At 47.3% G+C, this 25,305-nt stretch overlaps 2 protein-coding genes across 2 annotated transcripts in view; both read left to right on the top strand.

The window, feature by feature from the left end:
- Nucleotides 1–725: 725 nt before the first annotated feature.
- On the top strand, nucleotides 726–2,547 carry fam180a (family with sequence similarity 180 member A). The gene is made up of 3 exons (XM_019883024.1): nucleotides 726–1,132; nucleotides 1,577–1,674; nucleotides 1,792–2,547. The coding sequence occupies exons 1-3, from the start codon at nucleotides 1,063–1,065 to the stop codon at nucleotides 2,116–2,118; spliced, it is 495 nt and encodes a 164-aa protein (XP_019738583.1). The 5' UTR covers nucleotides 726–1,062; the 3' UTR covers nucleotides 2,119–2,547.
- A 5,468-nt stretch (nucleotides 2,548–8,015) lies between these two features.
- sema3c (sema domain, immunoglobulin domain (Ig), short basic domain, secreted, (semaphorin) 3C) overlaps nucleotides 8,016–25,305 on the top strand; it is a 26,171-nt gene continuing 8,881 nt past the window's right edge. Inside the window, exons 1-17 of the mRNA XM_019883029.1 lie at nucleotides 8,016–8,232; nucleotides 10,249–10,418; nucleotides 17,967–18,127; nucleotides 18,630–18,692; nucleotides 20,149–20,268; nucleotides 20,517–20,607; nucleotides 20,699–20,818; nucleotides 20,893–21,035; nucleotides 21,111–21,225; nucleotides 21,585–21,654; nucleotides 22,255–22,399; nucleotides 22,493–22,715; nucleotides 23,071–23,159; nucleotides 24,154–24,195; nucleotides 24,299–24,456; nucleotides 25,030–25,097; nucleotides 25,193–25,305. The exon at nucleotides 25,193–25,305 is cut by the window's right edge and continues 7 nt beyond it. Of these exons, the coding sequence (XP_019738588.1) occupies nucleotides 10,274–10,418; nucleotides 17,967–18,127; nucleotides 18,630–18,692; nucleotides 20,149–20,268; nucleotides 20,517–20,607; nucleotides 20,699–20,818; nucleotides 20,893–21,035; nucleotides 21,111–21,225; nucleotides 21,585–21,654; nucleotides 22,255–22,399; nucleotides 22,493–22,715; nucleotides 23,071–23,159; nucleotides 24,154–24,195; nucleotides 24,299–24,456; nucleotides 25,030–25,097; nucleotides 25,193–25,305 (1,866 nt within the window). The 5' untranslated portion in view covers nucleotides 8,016–8,232; nucleotides 10,249–10,273. The remainder of the gene's footprint in view (nucleotides 8,233–10,248; nucleotides 10,419–17,966; nucleotides 18,128–18,629; nucleotides 18,693–20,148; nucleotides 20,269–20,516; nucleotides 20,608–20,698; nucleotides 20,819–20,892; nucleotides 21,036–21,110; nucleotides 21,226–21,584; nucleotides 21,655–22,254; nucleotides 22,400–22,492; nucleotides 22,716–23,070; nucleotides 23,160–24,153; nucleotides 24,196–24,298; nucleotides 24,457–25,029; nucleotides 25,098–25,192) is intronic.

Raw genomic sequence — 25,305 nt, 5'->3', positions numbered from 1 at the left:
CTACATTGTGATGATAGCCAGAGCGCCACAAACACATAAAACTCTGACCTTGAATCCTAGTGGAGGACATGAGAGCAGAGAGCCTCTCGACCTTGTGTCCGAGTGGACTCGACTTGGTTTCCGACTCATAATCTCCGGTTGTGTCTCTCAAAGCTTATGAAAAGGGGGGGGGGGGGCTTCATATCTACTTGTATTGCCGTGAACTGAACAGCGTGACACACGCACGCACACTCACAAACGCAGCAGATCTGATTTCCTCCTTGGTCGTGGACTTTTAAAAGGCAGATAATATTCCGCCGACGTTCTTGTGGGAAATTAAAAAGAGGCGCTGGTCAACAACTGCCCCCCGCCCCCTCTGATAAGAGTCTTTTGCGGGCTTCGTTCTCACTGGAATCAGCAATGAGCGCGAAAGAAAAACAGGGAGAACGGTTGGGAAAACATTTGAGGCATGATTTATTTTAAGTAGTCAATGTTAATACAATGGAAAGTATTAGATGTTGATTTAAATTTGCATTTATTTTAATAACCAGTTGGTACTAATAATGGTCAAATCTGACATCTACATTTTAAAAATGCATTGAGTTTATGAAATGATTTATTGTAAAAAAAAAATGTTACTTTATAATATAAAATGTTTGGTAGATTTATTGCAGATTTTAGTACAGTGGACAGTTTTACACACATTTTAAAATTTTTGATTTATTAAATGGTTATTTGTTTCATTCACTGCCATAGATGGCTCGAGAGTCAAAGCTTCGTTTTTCTTGGGCTAACGGTGAAGAACTTAATCAATGGATTGACTCTTTGGGGCGGTGGTGTTTGGTTACACCTCATCTCTGAATATTCTACAGCAGTAGGCTTCTTGCTATGTTTGACATTATGCCAAGCAAAAGCTTTGGGGCCCAGTCAGCCAGTGTGTGAGCTGCACCCGCCAAAGAGGGACGTCTGGTCCGGTCCAGTCCAGACGTCTGATTGCTTCCAGATGACAATCGGAGTTGGTGCGACCCGAGACGAGACGGTGGACGACCATACGGCGGAGGACGCGTGAGCAGATGCTTCCCGATGGCCTCCGATGTGCTCGTGGCGGTTTTACTCTTATGCACCCTGGCGTCCACTCAACGCCCTCGCTCAGGTGAGTCTGCCTCGTAAATATTTACCGGTTTTTAAAAAGCGACACCTTAAGACAGCAAAATCAATCTTTCGATTGGAAAGTCTGCGTTTTGTTGATGCTGGCGTCGGTCACTAAATTTCTCGCATAGCTCTTGTCGCGTCACGTGACCCGAACGCAACTTGACACGTTTGATTTGTTACCCAATCGTGGCAAGAGTGTTGCACGTGCCCCCAAAATGTCAGAGTTGGGATAAATATGCCTCAAAAGTCAACGCTGAAGGCTCGAGCAATGATAATTTGGTGATGAAAACCCTAGAACACGAAAGAAGTACTCTTTCCTGGTAAAAAGCTTTAAGCTGTATTCATTAGTGTCGATTTGTGGTCCCGCCGGGATCACAAGTCCCCGGTGCAGGCATAAGCCCATCCGCTAACGTGTTCAATGATGGTTGTTGTCCTGATGGCTCAGCTTTGTACACAGCGGCATTGCAGCCAAAGCAGGGTGCACCCTGGCTTCTGAATCCTTCCTTCCAGCAATCCGCGCAAGATGTGGAGCTCCTCTTTGAGGTTAGCACGCATCATGCTAATCATCAGCACGAGGAACCAGGAATGTGTACCCTCCTCACGACGCGTCCGCCGCCACATTCATGTAGCACTAAATCCATTTCCTTGTCTTCCATTCAGATTTTGTTGTCCGGAATGGAAATCCGAGGCCAAGAGCCACTCGTCATCCCCGATCCGGAGCTGGCGTCCCTCCGTGGCGCTCGCGCACTGGAGCTCATCTGCGATGACGTCCTCCCCAAGAGCCTTCCGGACGTCCTGCGTCTGTCCGCCCGGCTGGACGGACGCCGCCGCCCTCTGAGTGCGCCCGACTTTGAGAGGACCGTGCTGACGCTGGTCTATGCCGCCCAGACCGCAGCAGCGGCGTCAGATGGCACGGAGAGGCGTCGGGCCTGGGCCCGGTCCCTCGTCCGCCTCTTCGAGGCCATTCGGAAGGACCTGGACTTCTAAGGGTGTGGTTTTTATTTAGTTTGTCACTACAGTGGATATTGAAAAGCTGCTTTCTTCTACGGTGGATATGTCAGTCATGTGATATTGTAAAATGTAATGTTAGATAGTTCCAAATATTTCCACATTCTTCATTGTTTTATTGAGTGCAGCGATGTGGCGCAGCGCGCCAACTCAGCAAAGAGTGATTAGGACGGAAATGAAAAGAGAAGAGAGGAATTTCCTATCTTTCTTTGACAAGGATTATTTTGAATATTTGAGCAATATTCATGGAGCGTGAATGATAATACATGAACATGTAATCATTGACTGGAAGGTAGCGTCTCAACTATTTGTGAAAATCTGCGCTTTATACATATTTTTACAGTGTAGCGTGATGCTATTCATACTTGTGGGATGTTTTATCAAATATTAAAGTCAACAATCACACTCTTGACTGAAAATCTGAATGAGTTTCTGCCTGTCTCATGCTGTACGCTATGTAGGTTGAACTTCTCCACCCTTATAATGTGGAGACAGCACACCCATGTGGTTATTGAGTCAAAGGGGCTCTTAAATAGTTTTGTCTTCTTTCATTCTGTTACTTGACATTTTTAAATTCACAAAGAAAATGATTGGATTTTGTTTAGTTATTGAATATAGTTGAATTATGGTTGGTTATTGCTGTCTCATGAAATTGTAGTTTATGCTGTGCATTTCTTTCCCTAGTAGCGCTACCTTCAAGCCCTTTCGTACAGTACTTAAATACTATTATCACCCATAAATATTGATCAGACATCTTATAAAAAGTTCTCAAACGGCCTTTTGGTGTGTTTGACTTGCAGTACGTTGCTCTTCCACTGGGTGGCGGCATATCCCAACGGCAGTCAATGATGCATGTGAGAATGAGTCATTTCTTGCACCAAGTACTGGAGGTATGTTCATTGCGACTCACATTTGAACTTCCACTCCACTCGAAATGTCGTTGATTTTGCATTTTGAAATATTTTTTTCTTTGTTAATAACAGGAACATCTCAGTGTGCTAGCATGCTGCAATGAGCACAAGCTGGTCTGTGTCCCCGATCAAGTGGCCGGTGAGTTCTTTTCAACTTGTTTCAAATATAAGAAATGTTTTTTTTTTCATGACAAAACAGATTAAAAAAAAAGACTTTGGTGTGACATTAAATTACCTCAATGAATTACCTGGCAACGTGATAAATTTACGCCCAACGTAGCAAATTTTTTGTAAATGGGATATCAACCCAAATTTAAGAGATAACCTCAGATTAGCATGAAGGTATGGTTTAGCAACATTGAAAGAAAACAAAAGCCAATGGTGGGCCTTGGTCCCTGATTTTGCTCCATCACAGGCCAGGGGGAATGTGTTCCTTTAACCTTCCGCAAAACTTCTCGATATTCGGCGTGTATAATTGGACCACCTGAGTCCAACTTCTGATAAGATCTACCTTCGATCACTTTTGACAGCAGGCGCCATCGCAAACTGATCCCGCGGAGATAACGGGGAAATGTACAATTTATCACTGCCGTGGCATTCCCCCCAGGATGGGATTTTCTTTCTTCACGGATTCTCCGTGGGTGTTTCCCAGTCAGTCAGAGCCCTGATTTCAAGGTCAGGGTTCACCATGCCTGTCGTCCATTCCACATGTCAATCAGCAATCAGTTGGCTCCTGGAATTGAAACAGAAGTGACTTTAAATGCCGTTCCACAAGTGCCTCATTACGGGGAGGTATCTCCAACCATGAACTTTCGCAAAACGAGACTGCTGTCCGGTTCGCAAACCGGGTGTTACAGCTAAGTGGCAGGATAGGAGAAGTGAGGTATCAATCCTTCCTCTCCTGGATTCTGAACCTTTTCCGGCAAAGGAATCTTCTGAAAGTAGCTTTCAAAGCCACGGCGCCACACTGTCGTTCCGGCTCAGTTACGACTTGTATACACACTCTGTTCCCCAATCCATGTCTGTGCTTTTAATACCGAATAACTTTTACCAATACAAGCATGAGAACCAAAGAGTTTGGCAGAGACTAAGAAAGGCGTAATATACACACGCCGTGCAGGCGAGGAGCCAGAGCGTCATCCATCCTGGATAATGTAAACGTCCGGCGGTTGGCAAAGAGTGTGCTTTAAACACGAGCCGGCAGCTCAATGGGACGATGGACAGGCGGGTGGGCCGCGCCAAAATAAACCTTGAAGAAGAACTGTCTGCCCTGAAGTGGCTACGGCCCTCCAGAGTGTAGGCGGGGGTCTTGCCACTTGCTCCACTGCTGCCCGTTTAAACACATCAAGCAGCAGCAGCCCCCGACATGCAAACTTAATACCAGATGGCTCTTGTGATCCACTGAAGCATGACGAATGACCGACTTTGACCGGGGCGCAAGGGTTAAGTCGTATCCCTTACCCGACCTTGGCATTCGATACAGATGCGTGAAGTGGGTTCCCACGTGTCCCTGCTGGGAGGTGACGAGCAAAGACCCCGTGGCAGGTCAGAGACTTCACCACGTATCTGAACCGCTCAATCCCTGAACCTCCAAACACTTTTTCACAAATGAGTCCGTCCCTGAGGTTCACTTGCCAGGTTTCCTTCTGCGAAACGTCCCCTGGACCGGCTTGTGAACCCTCCACTCCCTCTGAGTGGAACCCATCAACCTCGGGTCCACCCCAGAGATTCACTCACCTTGATACCTTCTCTGAAACATGTCCCAGACACACTCTGCAAATTAGTCCCGTCCATGAGGTTCCCCAGCCAGTTTGCCTTTTGTAACTCCCCCATCCCTCGGGAGCAAAAAACTTCCAAATCAAAACCTCCTTCCTCAAGTTTGTCTGACGCAGACTCATTTGCTTTGTGCAAGACGCCCTTCACAAATTAGGACATTCCTGAGATTCCCTCGCCGCCTTCTGTGAAACGTCCCCCAGGAACCCTCCACAAATTAGTCCGTCCGTGAGGTTTAACCCGCAGGTTGCTTTTGATAAAACATACCCCCGACCTGATGTGAAACCTCCCGTTTCCTCCACAACTTTGTCACCTGTTTTCCTTCTGGAAGACACCCTGCGCAAATGAGTCCCTCCCTCAGGTTCATCTGCCAGGTTGCCGTCTGTGAAACATCCCCCATATCCAACCCCAACTGACAACCGCTCAATCTGGGATCCTCCGGTTCCCTGCTCAAATGTGTCCGACGCAGAGTTACACTCAGCAGGTTGTTTAATTAATCAGTCGTTTTGCCCTCTCTCAATTAACTCGATTACTTGACCCGCCTTCAGAACTCTAAACCATTAAATCAGGATTACTTGGGGTTCCGATCAATAATGAATACCCGTGCTAAGTAAATGAGCGGGCGGTGTAAAAGCCAGTCTGTTTAATTAACTCAACGAGGTGAATTCCGCCCCCCTCAGCCCCGAGGAATGAATGGAGCTAATTAGATGAGGGGCGCTCTGCAATATGCTCAAGTATTCCCATCGGAGTCTCCAATGAATGGTCTCGTCATCCCAGAGGGACACCTTTTGTCAAAAATCCAAAAGTCCTGCGATTGAAATTAGGAGTTAAAAATTTTCAGATAATTAAGTACAAGAGCACAAAAGTTCAGGTTAATTTTTAAACATGCTGTGTTGGCGAATACGGTAGTTCATTAGTCTAAAAGCAACCCACCTAAGCAGAATTTCACTCACAATTGCTGTCTACCTTTTAATGACGACTCAGCACGGTTACACTATGAAAGTCTGAAAATAGATGTCCGTGTTGAATATACCGTACACGACGCACGTTGATTAGATTCTCTCGACCTGTGTTGCAGGCTGACGGAGTTGGAATGCAAATGTAATCTAAATATGGCGCACGCTCAAAACAAAACGTGAAAATTATTCCGCTAACACAGTCGTGGTTTGCGTTTGATGATATGCAAAATGAAAGCCATATGCCGCATGGGCCTGGCACAGGATTTGCTCCACGGGAGGGTGGGGGGGGCGGGGGGACGCGGAACGCGGGCCGACCGCAAGGCCCCAGGGGTGCCCGAGCGGCAACTAGAAAACCCATAAGCGGCGCATCCGTCAAAGCACGCAGGAAGATCCCACCTGCGAGCTTAACATGACAGTCGAACGGGGGGGTTTTTATATAGCTCCGGTGTGGGGATTGAAGCATCAATCTTGCGCATCTGCAAAGCCACTCTGGGCTGACTACATCTACATCTGTTACGTCGTTAAAAAAAAAAAAAGAGAGAGAGAGAGAGAGAAAAAAATACCGCTGATGACGCTGTGGTAGTCTGTTTTTGATTATTCAACCTGGTAAAGTTTTTTTTTTTTTTTTTTTCTCCTCTGGGCGGATGCATCAAAGCGATGTCTTAAGTGAGTGGAGTGCAGTTTATGAAAGCCCGCCGCTGTAATGACAGTCCAAGTGTGACTTACTTTGACCAAGAGACATTCGCAGGCTTCCATTGCGCCGCGTGCTCACACAAACACTTTTGCCGCCGTACGAACAAAGTTTATGGCACCATTTTGTTAGGATGCAAAACTATTGAATTTGAAATGCAATTCTCATGTAGATGTGACCGTTTGGAATTTTTATGGCGCAACGAGCCATTCCATTCCTTGGGCGCCTTTTTTTTCACGCGTCTAACCCAACATCGTAACGTTTTGAGAAGAATTGGTTCTGTCGCCGCGCTTTGCTTTGTTTGGTCCGCGAGTTGCTGCTGTCTTTGTTCAAAACAGAACTGCGCAGGTCTCGTTGCGGTCATCTCTTTTGTTTTCCCTTGAAAACAGCTGCAAAGAGGCTTGATATGAACATTCCACATCCATGAGGAATTTCAGCCGGCGAAACCCAAACAGCGTGCATACTGGAAGATAGGATTGATCCAAAGCGATCATAAAATTCACACCCAATCAGTCCCAACCCGAAGGGAATAAGATGTCGAAGATAAAACCAGATGATCTCACTGATGTCATGAAGGGCCACCTGCTTGTTGGACTGTGTCCTACAAACCAAAATCTCATTTCAATCCCTCTGCTTCCCAGCATCCCAGAGGTCCGATAAAGACTTTAAGACTGTTTGAGGATTCCAAAACGAGTCATCGCCTTATCGCCACCTCTGGAGTTCCCAACTTGTGGTCTTTCAGGTGAGTAGTCTCCCAAATCTGAGAATAAAAGCACAAATCCATCCGTATTTGTATCTGGGCTGGCCCACAACCCGAATATGTTTCCAAATAATTGTGAGCAAAAGAATGGATTCGCCACATCCTGTTGAGGCAGCCAAGAATCCCAACGTAGTATCGGAGGCATAATGCCACCAGCTGGGACCGGAGTGTGAAGCTTGCCGTCGCACATTTGGCTCGACTGTTACGCCTCTGATGCAGCCATTTTCCAGGAATGTAGTGTGAACGCGGCGTAAAAAAATTTCCATCAGCGATAATCGGCACAAAAATCTTTGGACTGCAGCCTGTCTAGGCAGCTGACAGTTGAGGCCAGGCTAGCCAGCAGTATCCTCTTTTACACTTTTGACAGTCATTTTCCCGGCTTGCTGCACAGTGTTTACGGGGTAAAGGTGCGGGTGGGAAGTTAATTGATGTAATTGATGTAGTACGCCATGAAGTTATGTTAACTGGGCAACCCGCATCGGCTTGGCGAAGGCGCACAAATCCTATCGTTACCTCTCGCAATTTCGCGGCAAAGAAATGTGAGAAAGGGCGAAGAAAATGTCTCTCGCGGGTAATGGCAAGAAAACGTTTGTCCCGCAGCCCGTTTAAGCGGCCATGTCGTGAATCATGTTATGTAAGTATTCATTGGCAAAATGTCATCCCGCTGTAAAGCTCACGCGTTTGCTGTCTTGTTAATGACAGGGGCGAGGAAGAAGAGCGAGGGGGGGGTTTGGCGTAACAGGACACCCGCCCCTCTCTGCCTCTTCCCCGCTCTCCTCCCTCTCCTCGCCGCTCAGTCAACTCCACTCGCGAGGCGGAACGGCTTCCTCCGCCGAGTCCCGGGAAGTGCTGAGATATATTTTTTTTTAAAGATACCCGTTTACCATTCGGGTTCTCTTGCCTTCACCTGGATTAGGAGTGGGGGCGGCCGCTTCCGAAAGCTGCGTGTGTCACACTGCGATCCTTCTCGATTCAGGATCAGGTGGAAGGCATCATCAGGTGAACCGTCCTCTCATGCATTTGTGTGACGTTCCCACTGCATCTTATCAACTTTGCCTTAACTTTAGGGGAGCTTATCACAAGCCGGAATGTTCCAAATACCCCGAATATGAACATCTGCTGTCAGCGTCGCTGGGTGTGGTGCGCCAACACACAGGACAGATTGAGCAACCCGTTGCAACTCTGTTGTCCACTCAGCTATTTTTATGATGCCGGAATGCTTCAGGAAAGGCAGACGGCGAGGCGTGATATCTTGTTAGGAAGTTTTTAGGCTGCCGTGTGGATCGCTAACTGCTTCACCTCAGCTATTCTGCAGCGGGATTCTGGAATTCCTGGATTTTGGCACTTTGGATGTCCTGAGGTGTGGATAGGCGGGGGTCCGGGTCAGGTTCAAGGAGCGTTGCACGCATGACGGGATGTCAGGGAGATGACTTGAGCAGCTGCGGGAATTTCAGCGGCCAGCAATTCTCTGCGCGGGTTGAGCAGATGTTGGGGAGGCTCGGAACGTGATCGAGTTTGGACAACTGGCAACAATGATCAGATTGACTTTCGGAGGCCAGGGACTATGAGCTTTGTGGAAACCGTATTTGGTTGCTGAAGCGGATTGATTTTTTGCCAGTAGACGTGAAATTGTCTAGAAAATCGCTCATAATTATGTTTCATTTATCACGAGCGATTACGATGCGTCATTCGAATTCTCGTAATGTGAGTCGGAGCCTGACCAAAATTAGCCAAAATCTGCAAATTTACTGAAAGAAACGTCAAACGAGTGAGTAATGACTCGGGTACAGAAGGATGACAGAGGATAGTTTCCAAAGAAAACAATCTGTGAAAAGGTGAATGAGCAAAATAGTGACCTGAAAATATGCACGGGTCCACTGGAAAGATCTTCGTCATTTAAAGCAGCATGCACCTCTTTCAGATTTTAATTTTTGCCAATTGGAATTGTTTTTCCGCACTGACCGCATCCAACCGGTCTTGCTTGGTGCACTGGGAGCAGCAAAATTCCCCAAAGTGTTTCCCTACACTTGAATTGAAGACTTTTATTGATGGAGGCGTGTCGTTCTCCATACTTTTTTATATATTTTTTTTTGGGGTGCACAAAGTGCACTAAAAGTTTCATTGCTTTGTTGCAGCGTGGCGATCATCAATGTTTCAGCGTGCATGCATAAGCCATGAGAGTAGAGATCCACCTGCTTGTAAGAACAATTTTTTTTTTATGGCCGTAAGAGGCTTTGAGTTTGCTCGAGCCCCACCGGCGCTACAGTCGGCTACCTGCCGCTTATCAATAATTAACGTCTGGACGAAGAATGAGGATTTACTTCATCCATTTTTCAGGGAGGCGCCTGTGCAAAGATACGGAATGGAAGACTGACAATTTCGTGTCGAGTATGTCATCGTTTCGGCTCGAGGTCAATCACCTTTTGGGCCTCCTCGCCCAGAGGGGGCACTTGATTTGAGATGCCAAGCAGGGAGATTTTTTTTAAAAATTATGAATTACAGTATAAATAAATAACCTATCTGATTCTTTTAATAAAATACATGGAATTCAATAAATTATGTAGTGTATTTTTTTAAATAAAAAAAAGTACTGCATGTGCATAATTTGTTCATTAAAAAATATTTTTAATGAACCCTCTTTAAAAAAATTGGGATAAAATAACTATATAATAGCTTGTATTCTGTAAAAAAAAAAAAAAAAAAAAACATTTTTCTCCTTTTAAAATCTGAAAAACCACCGTTGAAACCAAGTGCAGGACTTAAATAAAAATGGAACAAAAAAAACAAACAGCTAAAAACAATAAATTTAAAAAAAAAAAAAGATACTAAAATAAGGCTGAGTTGAAAGCCCCGGATGACATAAAGAGTGAAAATATTCCTTTTTAAAAAATATTAAACATAAAAATGACTACATCTGCACAAGTCATATGGGTTCCCACTTTTTTTTTTTTTTGGTTGTTGACTTGGTGGAGGTGATTTGCAGTTCTAACTCCAGTGTTGCGTCTCCCGTTTCAGGCGGTGCCGTCCCGTCCCGTCAGTCATGAGCCGGTCAGCTGCACCGGCCAAGTCACCGGCGGCGGTGGGCATGCCACCCCTTCTTCTCCTTGCCCTTCTGGTGAGCCGCTTCTCCGAGGGCGTCGGCGGCCTTCCTCAGCCACTGCCCCGAGTCTTCCTCTCGTTTGACGGTAAGCGCATCAAAGATGAATGCCTTTTGCGCTTTAATGAGTCTGCGTCGCCGCCGCGTGTTTACTGGCACGCCGGTGCAAGCCCCCGCGGTGCCTTCATTAGTCGAGTACACAGCTCGTGGATTCATTAGTAGCGAGAGTACACAGCCGGGGGCTTTAATGCAAACAGTCTGCTGTGAATGTTTCTGGCTCGATCTGTTTCTTATCGTACGATTCGGACTGGGAGAGTCCATTGGAATCCCGCCGAGAGAGAAACCTCGGCAACCTGCTGCTCGTTAAATTTTAATCCTCTCGGCTCGCCGCACTTTTGTTTTATTTAATTTCCCAGATGTAGAATTGTCGTGTGAATGTTTGAAACGAGGGCCTTTAAGGGTCAGCTCGAGTCACAAAGTGCCATCAAGTGTGTTAGGGAAAGTTCATTTTGAAATGTGTTGTTGCTTTTTTTTTTTTGTTGTACAAGGTCATTTGACTACTTTAAAGTATTTTTATTCTATATGAATATAATTGTTGTATGTATGTGTTTTCATATATATTTTTTAATCTGTTTGCTTTTTATAGTTTTCAAACTATATATATTTTAGCATCGCAGAATTTTTTTAAAGCGTAAACCTCCTATCCTTCATAATCTTCTTGAAATTGTAAAATTCCCTTTCTTCATTTCTATTTCATCCTATTGTGGTAGATTAGTCTTCTTTATATTGTATTTTTTTGCGAACAATTATTCCCCTCCTTTTCCCCAAAATGACTTCCTGCAGGCCTCTGATTGGATACCATCTCCTGTTTGTCAAAACGTTGTAGCGCCACCTGTTGAGGTTGTTTACAGCCTTTGTTAGTCCTTTGAGCCATACCCACGTTAGCGTTTTTGTCCTTCTCAGCTCAGCAAACGTCATGTTACGATTTACAGTCCAGCTCTTCATTTTGCGGACGGTGTCGGTTTGCGTCTCGGTGGGATTGCCCGCCTCAAATTTGGGGTTCAAACAAAGCGCTAGCGAGCACCGAGCCTGCTTCTGTTTAGTGTGAGATGCCTGCACGGTAGCGCTGTGTTTAATTACCTCGGCATGTGTGAAGTTGGCGTGGAAATACAGACGGCACACATGCTGTTGGTTTTATCAATCGGCAGCGATGGCGCGTCGCGGAGATGACGCTGAGACGCAAACGCAGATCTCAATCATCTTTTGACACCCGCTAACGCTAAATCACCGCGTCGCCTTTTGTTGCGATCGCACACTCGATTATTTGGGTTCGCCGCGTTTATTGTGCGGCTTCAATTGTGGCTTTGTGGTGCCGCGACAGGAAGCCTTGAGTATGCAAGCGAAAGAATGTCGGAGGCAGCAAGATCTCAGCGGGGAGTGGAGGGTGGGGGGGTGCCGAAGGTCCCGTCAGCAACCGAAGCCGCCTCAGGGCCGATCGGGTGTCAGTCGGGAGGATATTTCGGAGCGGGAGAACGCCTCATTTATTGATTATTTTCCCTGAGTAACTTCCAGACTGTAATAACGAACAACCATCCAGAAAATGTGGGGGCTGATCTTTGCTGGCCACCCAGCAGGTGCCCCCCAAAATTCCAGAAGAAAGCAAGCTAGAAAAATAGCCCAGAGCGAGCCTCGAGCTAGCATCTCAGGATACACTTCATGCAGAAATTCCTGTCGGATATCAATACAGAGCTCGATAAGACACTTTCCATCGACTGGTCATGTCTAAGAAGATGTTTCCAGCCAATCGGTGCCATTCCTTTCCTCGTCTGACGCTTCCATCGAGCAACGGTGGAAGTTGACATTTGTGGGAATTTCAGGTTTGTTTAGAAATCGGTGGGCCCGGCGGTGCGTGTTTACGATTCAGATCATTTCACCCTGTGAGTGATCTCACTGTAAGCTGCTCCCCAAATCGAGGAATGTTTATTTTAAAATCCAAAGTTCACCTGTTGGGCGGACACGCGGACTGATTGATTACACCGCTAGCTTCCCCCTCGTTTTTTTTTTTCCTTCACCGCGCAAGCCTCATTTGGAGGAGAATGTTATCACCACGGGGATAGATGTCAGTCGTAGAAGGAAGCACGGGAAGGAACTGAAAGTTTCCAGGTCGGCCGAATGTGCCTTCCTTCAGCTGATTGGTGGCAAACATCTTTGCGCTGAGTCACTCCGCCCGCGCGCCCTTTACCAGCGAAACTGAACAGTCCCAAATTTTAATGACTTACATCCTGGCTTGGCCTCGGAATGGTTTTGGTGCAGGCCTCATTCTACTCGCATGTGTCCTCCATTTGACAACCATTTCCATTATCACTCGTATGTCTGCAAAAACACTTAAGAGATGCCCGTGACTATTATCTGTATCATTAAAGAAACTGAAGGAAATTCAAGCAAGTACTGCTTCTATCCTACAGAGAACAACAATCTCTTGTATTTTTAAATCTTTTTTGGGGGGCATCATGCTGCCCCTAAACAGATTTAAAAGTCTCGAAATTGCATGAAACAGAAGAAACGAGGATACTCGTACAGGGAGTCTGCTCATAAAAGTGGCCTGTGGCAACACAACGTTCTTAGATGCAAGCACAACATGAGGCAGGAGCGAGCGTCTCGTCCCTCGCGTGTGCGCAATGACTTGAAACGGACGAGCGGATGAGCAATCATCCAGTTACAGAGACGTTAGCCTCGGGGCGGCGCGCGGAGGTCCCAGGAGCTCGGCAACCAAGGTCAAAGGTCGAGAGGCTGGCGCTGGCGGGCCCCGACCTTGGACGCCTGCGTCGTCTCGCTCCTGCGTTTCACATTGCGCATCTACAAATGGTCAGCGTCATAAAAGCGCTGGCGGGGGAGTCGCGCTGATGCTGAGGGATTGCCCGGTTGGCCCAAGAAAACACACGACTGTCAAAGCTGTCGGCAAAGATGCGCGGACAAACTTTGTGGAGATGCAATGTTGGGTCGCAAGGCCGCTTTTACATGTTTTATAGACATTGGACTCTTTTTTTATTTACATGCTAAATCCCCAAAAACGTACTTTTAAGAATACGTCATTTTAGTCTCATTTTTATTTTAAATTCATTAATGGAATGAATAGTTTGTTTAGTTTTTGTTTTTTTAATTCAAGCTGAACATTTGACAGTCTCTGAAGGCATTTTTCTATGGCCAGAGATCTTTTATTGGTTTATTTTGATGGCAAAGTGGCAGGAAAATGACTCGAACTCGGTTCTTACGGAACAAATGATGCCCATTTGTTTTCACTTTGTCCCCCATCTGCGTCAGTGCCTTTTCTCCACGCTTGCAAATCAACACTTTATGACTCGACTTGACGACTGCTTTCAAAGCAGAAGCGCGACATGTGCTCCAAGACAAATTTGCTGAAAGCCAAATTGAAGCGGCGCACGGCAGCCGCGCAACCAGCTTTGACCCTCGGCGACCTTGTCGCCTCATTTAGGTGGGTTGCGCCTCAGATTTTTCACGTCCCCCTTGTGACTCGTAAACATATCCACTGGGAAAAGCCGCTCACTTGTGTCCCAGGCGGGATGGGGGGGGGGGCTCGACCCGGGTGCTAATTGGGGTGCCAACTGGCTGGCTTGCTGGCTTCGTGTTTCAGCCAAGTGGGAATCCTAGCCGACACGTTAGCGGGTCAGCTCGGAACGCTTCCTTCATAACATCAGAGGTTGGGGGGGCTGTCGCCCGATGGGGACACACTCCAGGCCTCGCTTTACTTGCAGGGGTCCGGAATCTTCCATTTAAAGTCAACAAGTCGGACGTATTTACGACACGGGGGACAACGATCAGTCTTCAGTAAGCTGCAGCAAGAATAATTGTTGTTTTTACTTTTGTTTTGTACTTTTTGTTTTAAAGGAGCAACTTTAGATGACGATGAGGTAGCTTCAAAATGTTACGAACATCAGCTTCCTCACTGGTGTAGTTTCAAGATTGAGGGGTTTAAAGTCAAGCAATGTCAATAATAAGCCAAAAGTGTCTGTCAAAGTTTTCTACTCTTGTTTCCTACCATCTCCAACCACAGCTCAAAATTTCAAGAAACTCTGCAGCGGGTTAAGTGGAAATTGGAGTCAGCCGTACCATGAGCATTTTGGAATCTGCACCTGCATTTGCTTCTTGACAGTTGGCCGCCGCCATCAAGCAGGATGGTGATGAATGAAGACGTTTTGTCATGACGGTGGGTGCGCTCGGTTCACCTTCCTGGGAATGCCGTCTATGTCCAAGCCCGACGCCAGACTTTCTGGGTGGTCCCCTTTAACGTGTGTCCAATCATGCCACGTGCCAAGAGTTGACTGTTGCGGCCGCTTTTTTTTCTTTTTCTCAAGTTTTTATCTCTTGAGTGCCTATCGGGATGAATATCATTCCCCTTCCCAGTCATCCACATCCCAAAGACGAAAATCCACTAGGCTTTTTTTCGTCCAGGACTTGGCACCGATCTGGTCTGGAATTGGGCCAGCCCCAGTGCTTTTCAGCCGGCTGGGGCTTCTCCAAATTTGGGGGGCCAGGGACCCAATGTTATGAGAACAGGTTCGTCTAATTGAAATTCCTCAACACTAAGTTGCTGCAAAATTGTCAAAATGAGACTCTCCAACTAACCTCGACATAGTTCCTTAACACCAAACGGCCACCTGATGGTGGCAAAGCACCATATTCCTCTAAATGAAACCCCCCATCTCACTTTAATGTAGTTCCTCGACACCAGGATGCCAGAAGATTGGGCAAAAAAAACTGTTTTTGTTGAAGTGAAACACTTTAATTCACCTCAAGATAGTTCCTTGACATGAGGAAGTTTTATCCAAATGAAACTCCTCTCCTGGCTTCAACAAAGTTGTTGGCACCAAAATGCCACCTGATTGCAGCGAATTCCGACTTTGGTCTCAATGAAACTCGCCTTCCTTGACACCAAAATTCCACAAGATTCATCTTCTGACCTCGACTGAACATGGTGGAGCGCTCCAAAAGCTGCAGTCGATTCACCTCCAGCGTTCAGCCAACAAACTTGCTCTTTTATGGACATGCCGACAGTTTCAAAGTCGGTTGTTTACCAGCACGGCCGCGCCTGGCCGTTTGATCACTCAGACTTGTTTGGAATCCTCCCGTTAAAGTCCGGACAGATTTTGGGAAGGCGTTCTCGCTGAGTCTCTGCAATAAAAGCAGTCACGGACGCCAATTTCCACTTGACCACAGGATGCTCAAAACTTCAAGTCTCCAAACAAGGTTGCCATTTTTGGGGACGATTGAAGATGGGGCGCGTCGTAAAACTTTACAAGCCCCAAAGTTTGTCTTGTCTGTGTCTTAGAGAGAAATTCTTTGCTTCCAGCAGTGCACTTTGGATCAGTTCTGGATCAACATCAAACAGGACCGTTTTTGTACTTGATTTGTTATTATTTTAATCTGTGAATGGCCACCAAGATTCTCATGTGCTTGGAAAAGTAACTTCATGCTAAAAATCCAAGTTAAAAACCAAGATGTAAATTGTAAATATCCAAGTTTAAATAAAAGAAATGCATATGAAATGAGTTCCGTGATTATTGGGGCAGCGAGGGGGTGTTCCAACAAAAGAGCTTTTATCCGACCATGACTTCCAAACACAGACGGGGGCCGGGGTTGTGTGTGTACTTGTCCTTTCCGCTCACCCCGCTGTGGTCGCCGCTGCATCAGATCCTCTCGGATTTTATTAACGCGGCATTTCACCGAGGGGTCAAAGTCCCACCTGCCCGCATGCATAATAGAAAAGCCGCCAACTGTCACATGCTGTATGGCCTACTTCCTCTTGATTTGTTCTGTCCCCGCTCCTCCCGTCTTTGGCTTTTATGGTATTTCCCTCCTGCGGCCGCCTTGCGTGATCCCAACTTGCTCGACTAACGGAGCAACACGTGGGCCGGAGAAGGGCTCGCACGCCACGAAAAGCAAAACAAGAAAAATCTCCTTGTCCGGCCAGAGAACTCGGATTCGACTTTGTGGGACCCCCCCCCCCCTTATTCCCTTTGAATGGCTTCCCGCACATGGACAACATTTCTGACCGAGCCTTGAAACGATAGCTTGCGGGTGCCCATTTTGGCGAGGCTCGCTCGAAAACATCACCACAAAATGCCCAGTCTTGGTTTCATCGGCATTCCTTTGGGGCTTGTGGAGAAATCGGGTGCGTCCCTGTGGGATTTATGACGCCATGGATGGAGCTGAACATCCTCAAGCATTCCTTGTCATGTTCGCATGGCCACAGGCAAATGTGAGGGAGGTGGGGGGGATGAAGTCAAGGAGGGCGTCCTCGGAGCGTGTCGGAGATGAAACGGTGACTTGGCACAATTCTCCCTCCTGTGTGTTTTCAATTTAGCGAGACTTGCTCACCCCCTGGCATGGCCGAGCCTTTTTTTAACGGAAGGATAATATTCGCCTCATCTGTTTGAAGTTAATGTGCCGTTTTACTGTTGAGGGCCAGATGGGATGACTTTGCTTTGCGGTCCAAAGGCAGGTAAAGAAGAAGCATTTATCTTTCTCGTTGAGCGGCGTGAGAGTGTTTCGCCACCGCAACTGCAAGCGGTCCTTGGCCGTTCCTCAAAACCCAGCATATCAATCCTTGCCGCACATTTGCATGAAAATTGCCACGATAAGCCTAAAATGACCACTTTAAAGTAACATGCCAGACCCCCTTGTGTGCTTTCTGGCCTGTTTTCTTCAGCCTTTTTGGGGTGACTTCTACTGCCTACCAAATTTCTTGTACGTAGTGCGCAAGGAGTTGTGGGAAAGCATTCAAAATTAAAACACTTCAAACTTCGGCAACCCCAAACAACCATTTGCCATCAGGGCCACTTCAAAATAAAACAAAAAGGTGACTTTTCCCAAAACAGTCTTTGGAAAGGGCCGTTTGTTGCACATGAGAGCCTCCCTATGCGCCGCTCTCAGCGTTCTGATTGAAGAAGCCATGAATATTCATGATGCAGGCCGCTGAAGAGTGCTTTATCTCTGGAGCCAATAGCCTGGAAGTAGCTGGTCTGGGAATGTTTACTCGGCGTGTGAACAATGGCCGCCTTTAATGATAAGAAACATTTTCCTACTGTAACCTCACTAACGTGCAGCCGCCAAGTCACTGCTATGGACTCGACTGGAAGTGAATGAAAATAATAGAAGCTGTGTTTTGAGTCGGATCAAAAAGGCATGGCCGGACATTCGGGATACAAATTTGAAGACCAATATTTTGAGAATTTTAGGATGGGGGTTGCTTTCTTACCCTTAGATTTTGCAGCTAAAGATTACCCGCAACCAGTTTTTGTCCTGAAAAGTTCCAAATTGTTATTTTGGAGTCCAATCATTGGTTGTCTAAGTGGTTGTACCGTGAGGGCAAAAATTGGGTCCAATTAATTCCGTGTTGCACCTCAGAGCTCATTCTTAAGTACTCTTGACTTTTGCAGATTGGGAGCATTCCATTTACCTTTTTTATTGGTCCTAAAAAAGTTCCAAACGAGATCCATGCTGGGATTCCAAGGGACTAACTATGTAATCAAGAACTTTCACATTTGTATCACCTTTTAACCGTAACTTATTTCGATGATCAAGTCTTGTATTTTGTTTGAATATCCTTGAACGACAGAGCTGCAGAGTGGCGCCTCGTTGGAGCACTACGCGCTGTCGGACAAGCCCATGGACTACCGCATCCTGCACGTGGATGAGGACCAGGACCGGATGTACGTGGGCTGCAAGGACCACGTGCTCTCGATGGACATCAACAACATCACACACGCCACGCAAAAGGTCCACCTCTTCATATTTTATTTCCAGTGTGCATTTCGATACATTTTTACGTCAGTATTTTGTTTGCATGATCCCGCGCCCATGTGACAAACGCGTGGCGTGTCTTTGTGTTAACACGGTGACGCTGAAAATTCTGCAGTGATATTATGCAAATGGTGAACATGTTGAACAAGCGTTTGGGGTGATCCAAAGGTGCCATTGAAGCACCCGAGCGCTTCGCCGAGGGAGCTCTCGACAAGCATAATTGACAACGCGAGGCACATTAACAGATGGAAAAGCGTTCCGTTTCCCCCTCCCCTCCGCACACCCCCCAGACACACACGTACGTACAACCTCCCCGCCCACCGCAAATTACGGGGTGCATTCACGGAGCGCCACCCTTTCCTTCCCCTCAACATGTGTTGGGCCCCTTTCATTTCATCAAAGCTTCTCATTTGCATATTCATGAGCGTCTGCTGCCACCGTGTCCCGCCATTAATTATCTTCTTATGTTGTTTTGCAGGTATTTTGGCCGGCGTCGACAAGCAAGATCGAGGAATGCCAAATGGCGGGAAAAGACCCCACGGTAAATTTGCCTCTTTATTCTCTCAATGTTCGTCATACTCAGAAGTTGTCATAAGTTATGTCCCCAGTTGTCCAACTTTTTGTTGATGTTTGTCATCCATAAATGAGCAGACTATGAACACAGCAGAACTTTTTGGATGCCCAGTAACATAGATTTGCTACTTTTTCAAGTCAGTTTGTCCCATGAAGTGCTGCCCTTTGTTGGTTTGGAGTTGCATGCATTGATGGATGCATGGATTGTTCATTTACACCTCACATTTTTTCCTTGTATTTGTTTTTTGCAATTCTGATGATTAATGACAAGTGAAGAAGGTCTTGACGTCATTTTTTTTTTTCTTTTTCTCGGCGTGCCAATATCTCCTTCAGCTGTTGTCGGATTTATCTTTGGAAGTGCGTCAGGACTTTGCCCCCTGGGACTTGCTTCCTTTTTCTCCCTCATCTGCTTGTCCGTCTCGGGTGCGTCCACATGTGTCCGGCAGCAGATGTCCGCAGGGTCATCCGGGCGAGGCGTGTGGGAGGCCAACCAGGGGAATCGAAGCCTCCGCAACGCCAAGATTTATTTAATCTGCATGTTAAAGATCCTGACGATCCTCCTCCGTCTCCACTCGGCCTTAATTGGCTCGACGAGCGCAGCAAAGTGGGAAAATCTTTCAGACAAGTAAAGGAGGCAACACGTGTTGGGGCTGTTTTATTTTCCGCTCCTCCCTCCGTCACCTCCTGTATGACTGCGCTATGAGAAGCGTTCCCGCAAATATTTGGCGGAGCGCGGCGGCGCTCTGGATCGCAGCGTCCTTTTAATCCTCTCGTTTTCTCGCACGCTCCGCCCGCTTTCTCATTTTTCAGCCCTCATTTTTTCCATGTCCGACCACCGGAATATTCAACTTGGCTGCTTGTGCTTGGAATTCTTAACCCCCTTCTCTCTCATACACACACACACACACACACACACACACACACACACACACACACACACACACACACACACACACACACACACACTTCCTGATACAAGGCTCCGCTTCCCTGATAAAGTTGAGTGGATCTTGGACGAGATGGAACACTGTTCTGGAAGCCAGATTTATAAAAGCACTCAAGCAGGCCAAGAAAGTGGCACGCACGAACTGAGTCATGAAAACATCACATAGTTTTCATGATTCATGACAAAACATCGCAAGGACCATAAATTGTTTGCTCAAATGGTGCCACGCCCCTTAATCGAGCCAATTTGGATGCTTCTTTTCATTCAGTAGATGAAAAAATATGTATTCTAGACCTCAAATTGCCTCCAATGTCATACGATTTCAGAGCCTAGTGTCTTTTTAAAAAATATATATAGTCAGTAGTGCCTTTAGAGAAGTTATCGCTCGGCTGAATTTTGCTTTGACCAAAAATTGACGTACAGGTCATCTCACAGCAAATGGCAGTTTTAGCAGATTGTTCGGTTTGTCATTTTACAGCACGGCTGCGGCAACTTCGTCCGGGTGGTGCAGCCGTACAACCGAACGCACCTCTTCGTGTGCGGCAGCGGCGCCTACAGCCCCGTCTGCGTCTACGTCAACAGGGGGCGCCGGCCGGAGGTAAGAAGGAAAAAAGAAAAAGTGTTTCGGCCGCCAATCCTGCGGCACTTTGATGGGAGGCAGCAGATGGTGCGGGTTGTTACCGCGGCAACCAAGCCGCCGCCGTTCCCAGGGCGCGTCAGCGGGGATTTGGGGGCTCAAGGCGAAGATTTGATTTGTTCTGCAGCTTTCTGTCAAGACAAAAACAAACTGCTCAATGAGTCATTTGTATGAGATTTATCGCGTCCTCCCGGCTCTCTTTGCGACAGGAACAAACATTTCACGTTGACTCCAGGTCTGAGTCAGGAAAAGGGAGGTGCTCCTTCAATCCGCGGGTCAACACCGTCTCCATAATGCTCAGTAGGTCGTGACACACGCCAAAAAAAAAAAAAAAAAAGTATTTTGCACATCGTCGGTGCCCTCTTAACGGCCATGTTTGTTGTGGTTTTAGACCAGGAGTTGTTCTCTGGCATGTACATTGACTTCATGGGCACAGACGCGGCCATCTTCCGCAGCCTCACCAAGAGAAACGCCGTACGCACCGACCAGCACAATTCCAAGTGGCTTAGCGGTACGCCGGGCGGGACGCCTTGCAATCCGAAGAGTGTCCATTCATTTATTCATCTTTGCCGTTTCTTGAATCAGAACCCATCTTCGTGGACGCCCACCTGATCCCGGACGGGACGGACCCCAATGACGCCAAACTGTACTTCTTCTTCCGCGAGAGGCTGACGGACAACAGTGGCAACACCAGGAACATCCACAGCATGGTGGCGCGAGTCTGTCCGGTAAGTGGGGCCTTTGAGTTCCTTCTCGGATAAGTGGAATCCGATCAAACGCGTCTTGGTCCGGTTGGCCTGCAGAGCGACATCGGAGGCCAACGCAGTCTGGTCAACAAGTGGACCACCTACCTCAAGGCGCGGATGGTTTGCTCCGTTCTGGAGGAGGACGGCACAGAGACGCACTTTGACGAGCTGGGTGAGATGGATGGAATCAAATCAAGAAATGGGACCGTCATTTATTTCTACATCGTAATTGCATCATTTCGGTCATTTTTATCTTACTATTACTATGATGTAGGCAATTATGCTAAAGATATTTAGTATTTCATCCATTGATTTTTGGTTTCGAAACATTTTATTATTTTTAGGTCTCACCAACATTTTTGGGAGTCCAGCACTTAACGTCGACCGTAACGTTTGCTCTTTGACTGGGTTGAAACTTTGTACGGGTTATTTGAAACCACACACGCGTGCGTCAAACCGGCATGAGCTTTTTGCAGATTTTTGGCAACGATTCCAGCCCGAGGAAGATGTTTTTATGTTTGCTCCCTGCAGAAAGTGTGTTTTTGCTGGAAAGCGAGCATCCCAAAGGCCTGCTGGTGTTCGGAGTCTTCACGTCCACGAGGTAAAAGACAACGCTCGCTCTTTTACGTCGAGCGGAACGTTCCGCATAAAGGAGCTCCCCCCCACAGCACAACGTCGTCATTATGTATTGACGAGCATTCCTAATTTTGGTTTTGTGGTCATTTCTGCAAAATGACTGCAAAGTTGTATTAGTGCCGCAATTTGCTGAACATTTTTCTTTTTTTTTTTTTTTTCATGCTACTTTGTGATGAGAAAAGATACCTCGAAGCCTCTTTTTTCAAATCCAGTTTTTGCAAACTGGATTTTAAACTTCATTTTATTAGGGGGGTAACGAAAAAGTCTTGGATGAAAATGAATCAGGATTCCATACATAATTTATAATATATATCGCATATTTTAAATACTTGTTGCCGCTTTGCTTGACTGGTGCGGTTTTGATTGCTTCTGTCTGAGCGGCTCGTGTTTCAGCGTGGCCAATCGTCAGGGCCGCGTCACCTGATCCGCGTGTTTTCATGCCTAATGGAGTCGGCATGCTCGACGTCTCGCTTATCGGCCAAATCCACTTCTGTTCCCCGCCGCCCGCCGCGCACCGACGCTTGGATTGAAATGAAAACGCGGTGGGACCCTCCATCTCCCCCAGCTCCGTCTTCAAAGGCTCGGCGGTGTGCGTGTACAACATGGCCGACATCCTCACCGTCTTCAACGGGCCCTTCGCTCATCGAGATGGACCCAACTTCCAGTGGGTGGCCTTCCAGGGACGCATCCCGTACCCCAGACCCGGAACAGTGAGCTGGCTCCCATTTGCTTTCATTATTTGTGTCCGATTTCCCCTCAAGTTTGTCCGAAAATTGTGGAAATTCTTGCCCGTCTTTCATCAGTGCCCCGGCGGAGCTTTCACGCCGGACATCCGCACCACCAAAGAATTCCCGGACGACGTGGTGAACTTTGTGCGCAACCACCCGGTCATGTTCAACCCCATCTACCCGGTGGGAAGAAGACCCCTGGTGGTCCGCACCGGCGCCGACTACAAGTACACGGCGGTGGCCGTGGACCAGGTGGCCGCCGCCGACGGAAACTACCAAGTCCTCTTCCTGGGAACCGGTAGGAACTTACCACTTTGACCCAGAACTTTCCGTATGATTGTTTTGGGGTAAACAGTTGTCATTTTACAAAGTTACGTTGATTGTCAAATTTGAACCCCCCTAAAAAAAAAAGGCTTCTCTTGTTTTTGCCTAAGGCGTATGGAAAAGCAAACTTAAAGAGAGGCGAGCATGTGAAGCGAGGACGGCGACGCCCTTTTGTCCACACTTCCCCGCTGTTTGATACGGCAGGCGGCCGCCTTGTTTCTTCAGGCCGAATTCTTGACCGGCGGCCAGCTCCCGATGGCGCGTCATGATCCGACGGCAGGCACGCTTCCTTTTGGCCGCCGGCGGTAACCGAGCTCTTCTTTCCGCAGACAAAGGGAGCATCCAGAAGGTGATCGCCCTGCCCACCAATCAATCCCTGCATAAGGATCTCATCCTGGAGGAGCTGCAAGTCTTTAAGGTCTCACCTTGTTGTCATCCGGGTGTCTTTTTCCGAAAAATCCATTTTTTAAACAACAACAAAAAAATATTCTTGCAACGTTTTTGCCACTTTTTCCCCTCATTTTTCTGAAAACTACTGATTACTTCTTTGGAAAAAGTGCATGCTATTTTGTCACATCATGTTACTCAATTTTTCTTGGGGAAAAAAAAACTCTTCTGTTAATTTTTTTATCCTCAAAATTACCATTTTAATGTAAAAAAATATATATATTTAAACTTTTGGGGAGTGTGACTGTGCGTAATCCATCACCGCACAGCTGCGCGGCTCTCACTCACCGCCACGGCCAAGTTCAGGGAGGTGATGATGTCCTCTTCCGGTCCCACCGACAAGAACGGCTCAAAGATGGCACCCAGCGGGAGCAGGTAGGAGACGGTGTTGTTGGCGTTGAAGGCGACGCGCGCTTTGGGTAAGTACCTGGTCCTGAGAGAGTTTTGTCGTCGGTGCAAAAGACATCAAGACTCGGTCGTCGGGTTGGGGGAGTCAAACCTTACAAGTAGGTGTAAGGTCCCTTCTCCGCCACCACCGGTGCGGCACCTTCCTCCACCACCTCCCTGGCGTTTTGCACGTTGAAGAACCAGAACTGTCTGTAGACTGCTCCCCCCGGTGACAGCCAGTTCTCATACGCCGGCGTTCCGGGTGCGATCACGGCTTCCTTGATCCCCGCGCACGGCCCGGCAGATAAGACTATTTTTAACCAGACTGATGCTTGTCACTCTTTATTCTCATTTCTCTGTAGTTCAAACTGGCCCTTGATTTTCTTTTTTTCCTTTTATTGTGTTTTTTGTTTTGTTTTTTGCTGCAGCTTTGTATTATTAACTTGTATGGGTGGCCTGCAGCTGCGTGCGTGTCCCACTTTGAAACCACCGAGCGTGTGTTTCCACTTCCTCAAGTCGAATAGAAATGTCCAATGTGTGTAATTTCAACTTTGTGGGTTTTTTTCCCCCCCTCCTAGAACGAAGCTCCGGTTACCAACTTGAGAATCTCCTCCAAAAAAGTAAGCATTTTACTTTCTTCCTCTCAAATCTTTGTCCGTGAGGCGAGGAAGTGACAATTGCCCTCTTGTCCTATTTTTATTATAATTTTTTTTCCCCCCCCAGCAACAACTGTACGTGAGCTCGGAGCTGGGCGTGTCGCAGGTGTCGCTGCACCGCTGCCACGCCTACGGCGCTGCCTGCGCCGACTGCTGCCTTGCCAGGGATCCGTACTGCGCCTGGGACGGACACAGCTGCTCGCGCTTCTACCCCAGCGGAAAAAGGTGTGCCCAGAACCTGCTCCGTTAACTCCTCTCGATTTGAATTGCAACGTGACCATCTGACGACTAGAACAAGTACGCAACAGTATGCGGCGTTCTTAAGTGGTCAGTCAGCTGCAGTCGTATGTTGTTCCTCGCAAGATGAAGAATATGTTCCTACGAGTGTTATATCGTCTGTTTCCGCAATGTTGGAATATCCGTTGCTTCCACGGCAGATGCTATTCGTTAGCCCGCGTATGGCGTTTTGCATTTGTAATCTTGTGATCGTCCAAACGGGTTCATGTTGTTTATTGACCAATACCGCTCTGATAAATCATCCTAACTTTCATCTTTACAAAAGAAGCCTCATTGGCAGACTTCTCGATGCCACTCGCGTTGGTACGACTGAACAATGAGATAAATGAGGATAAAAATAAAGCGGCGGCCTGCGCGGGGACGCGAGCGGAACATTTGAAGGAGCACTTCACAGTGGGACCGCCTTTTAGTGCGCGCAGACATAACACAGACCAGAGGGCCCGAGTGACGCGTGAGGACCGCGCGGACGGCGGGTCCACCTGACGTTTGCTTTGCTTGCAGGAGGAGCAGGAGGCAAGATGTCATGCACGGAAATCCGCTCACGCAGTGCCGTGGATTCAATCTGAAAGGTGACTTTGCGCATTGGGACTTATACAGTAGAAGTCATTGCAAAAATCATTTGGTGTACTTTGAGATTAATGTATTTATTTTTTGGGGGTGTTAGCCTACCGGAACGCGGCAGAGATGACGCAGTACGGCGTGCGGAACAACACCACCTTCCTGGAGTGCCTGCCCAAGCCGCCTCAGGCGTCCATCCGCTGGCTCCTCCCCAGAGAC

This window comes from Hippocampus comes, unplaced genomic scaffold (genome assembly GCF_001891065.2).
Source record: "Hippocampus comes isolate QL1 unplaced genomic scaffold, H_comes_QL1_v1.1 scaffold53, whole genome shotgun sequence".
Classification (NCBI taxonomy): Eukaryota; Metazoa; Chordata; class Actinopteri; order Syngnathiformes; family Syngnathidae; genus Hippocampus; species Hippocampus comes.
The sequence above is the reverse complement of the archived record's forward strand: the minus strand, read 5'-3'. Positions and strand labels throughout refer to the sequence as shown.

Excerpts from the sequence above, each read along its gene's own strand:
- fam180a (XM_019883024.1), top strand. The coding sequence starts at position 1,063 with ATGGCCTCCGATGTGCTCGTGGCGGTTTTACTCTTATGCACCCTGGCG. Across the intron at positions 1,133-1,576 it reads CACTCAACGCCCTCGCTCAG|CTTTGTACACAGCGGCATTG; the intron begins GTGAGTCTGCCT and ends CTGATGGCTCAG. Across the intron at positions 1,675-1,791 it reads ATGTGGAGCTCCTCTTTGAG|ATTTTGTTGTCCGGAATGGA; the intron begins GTTAGCACGCAT and ends TCTTCCATTCAG.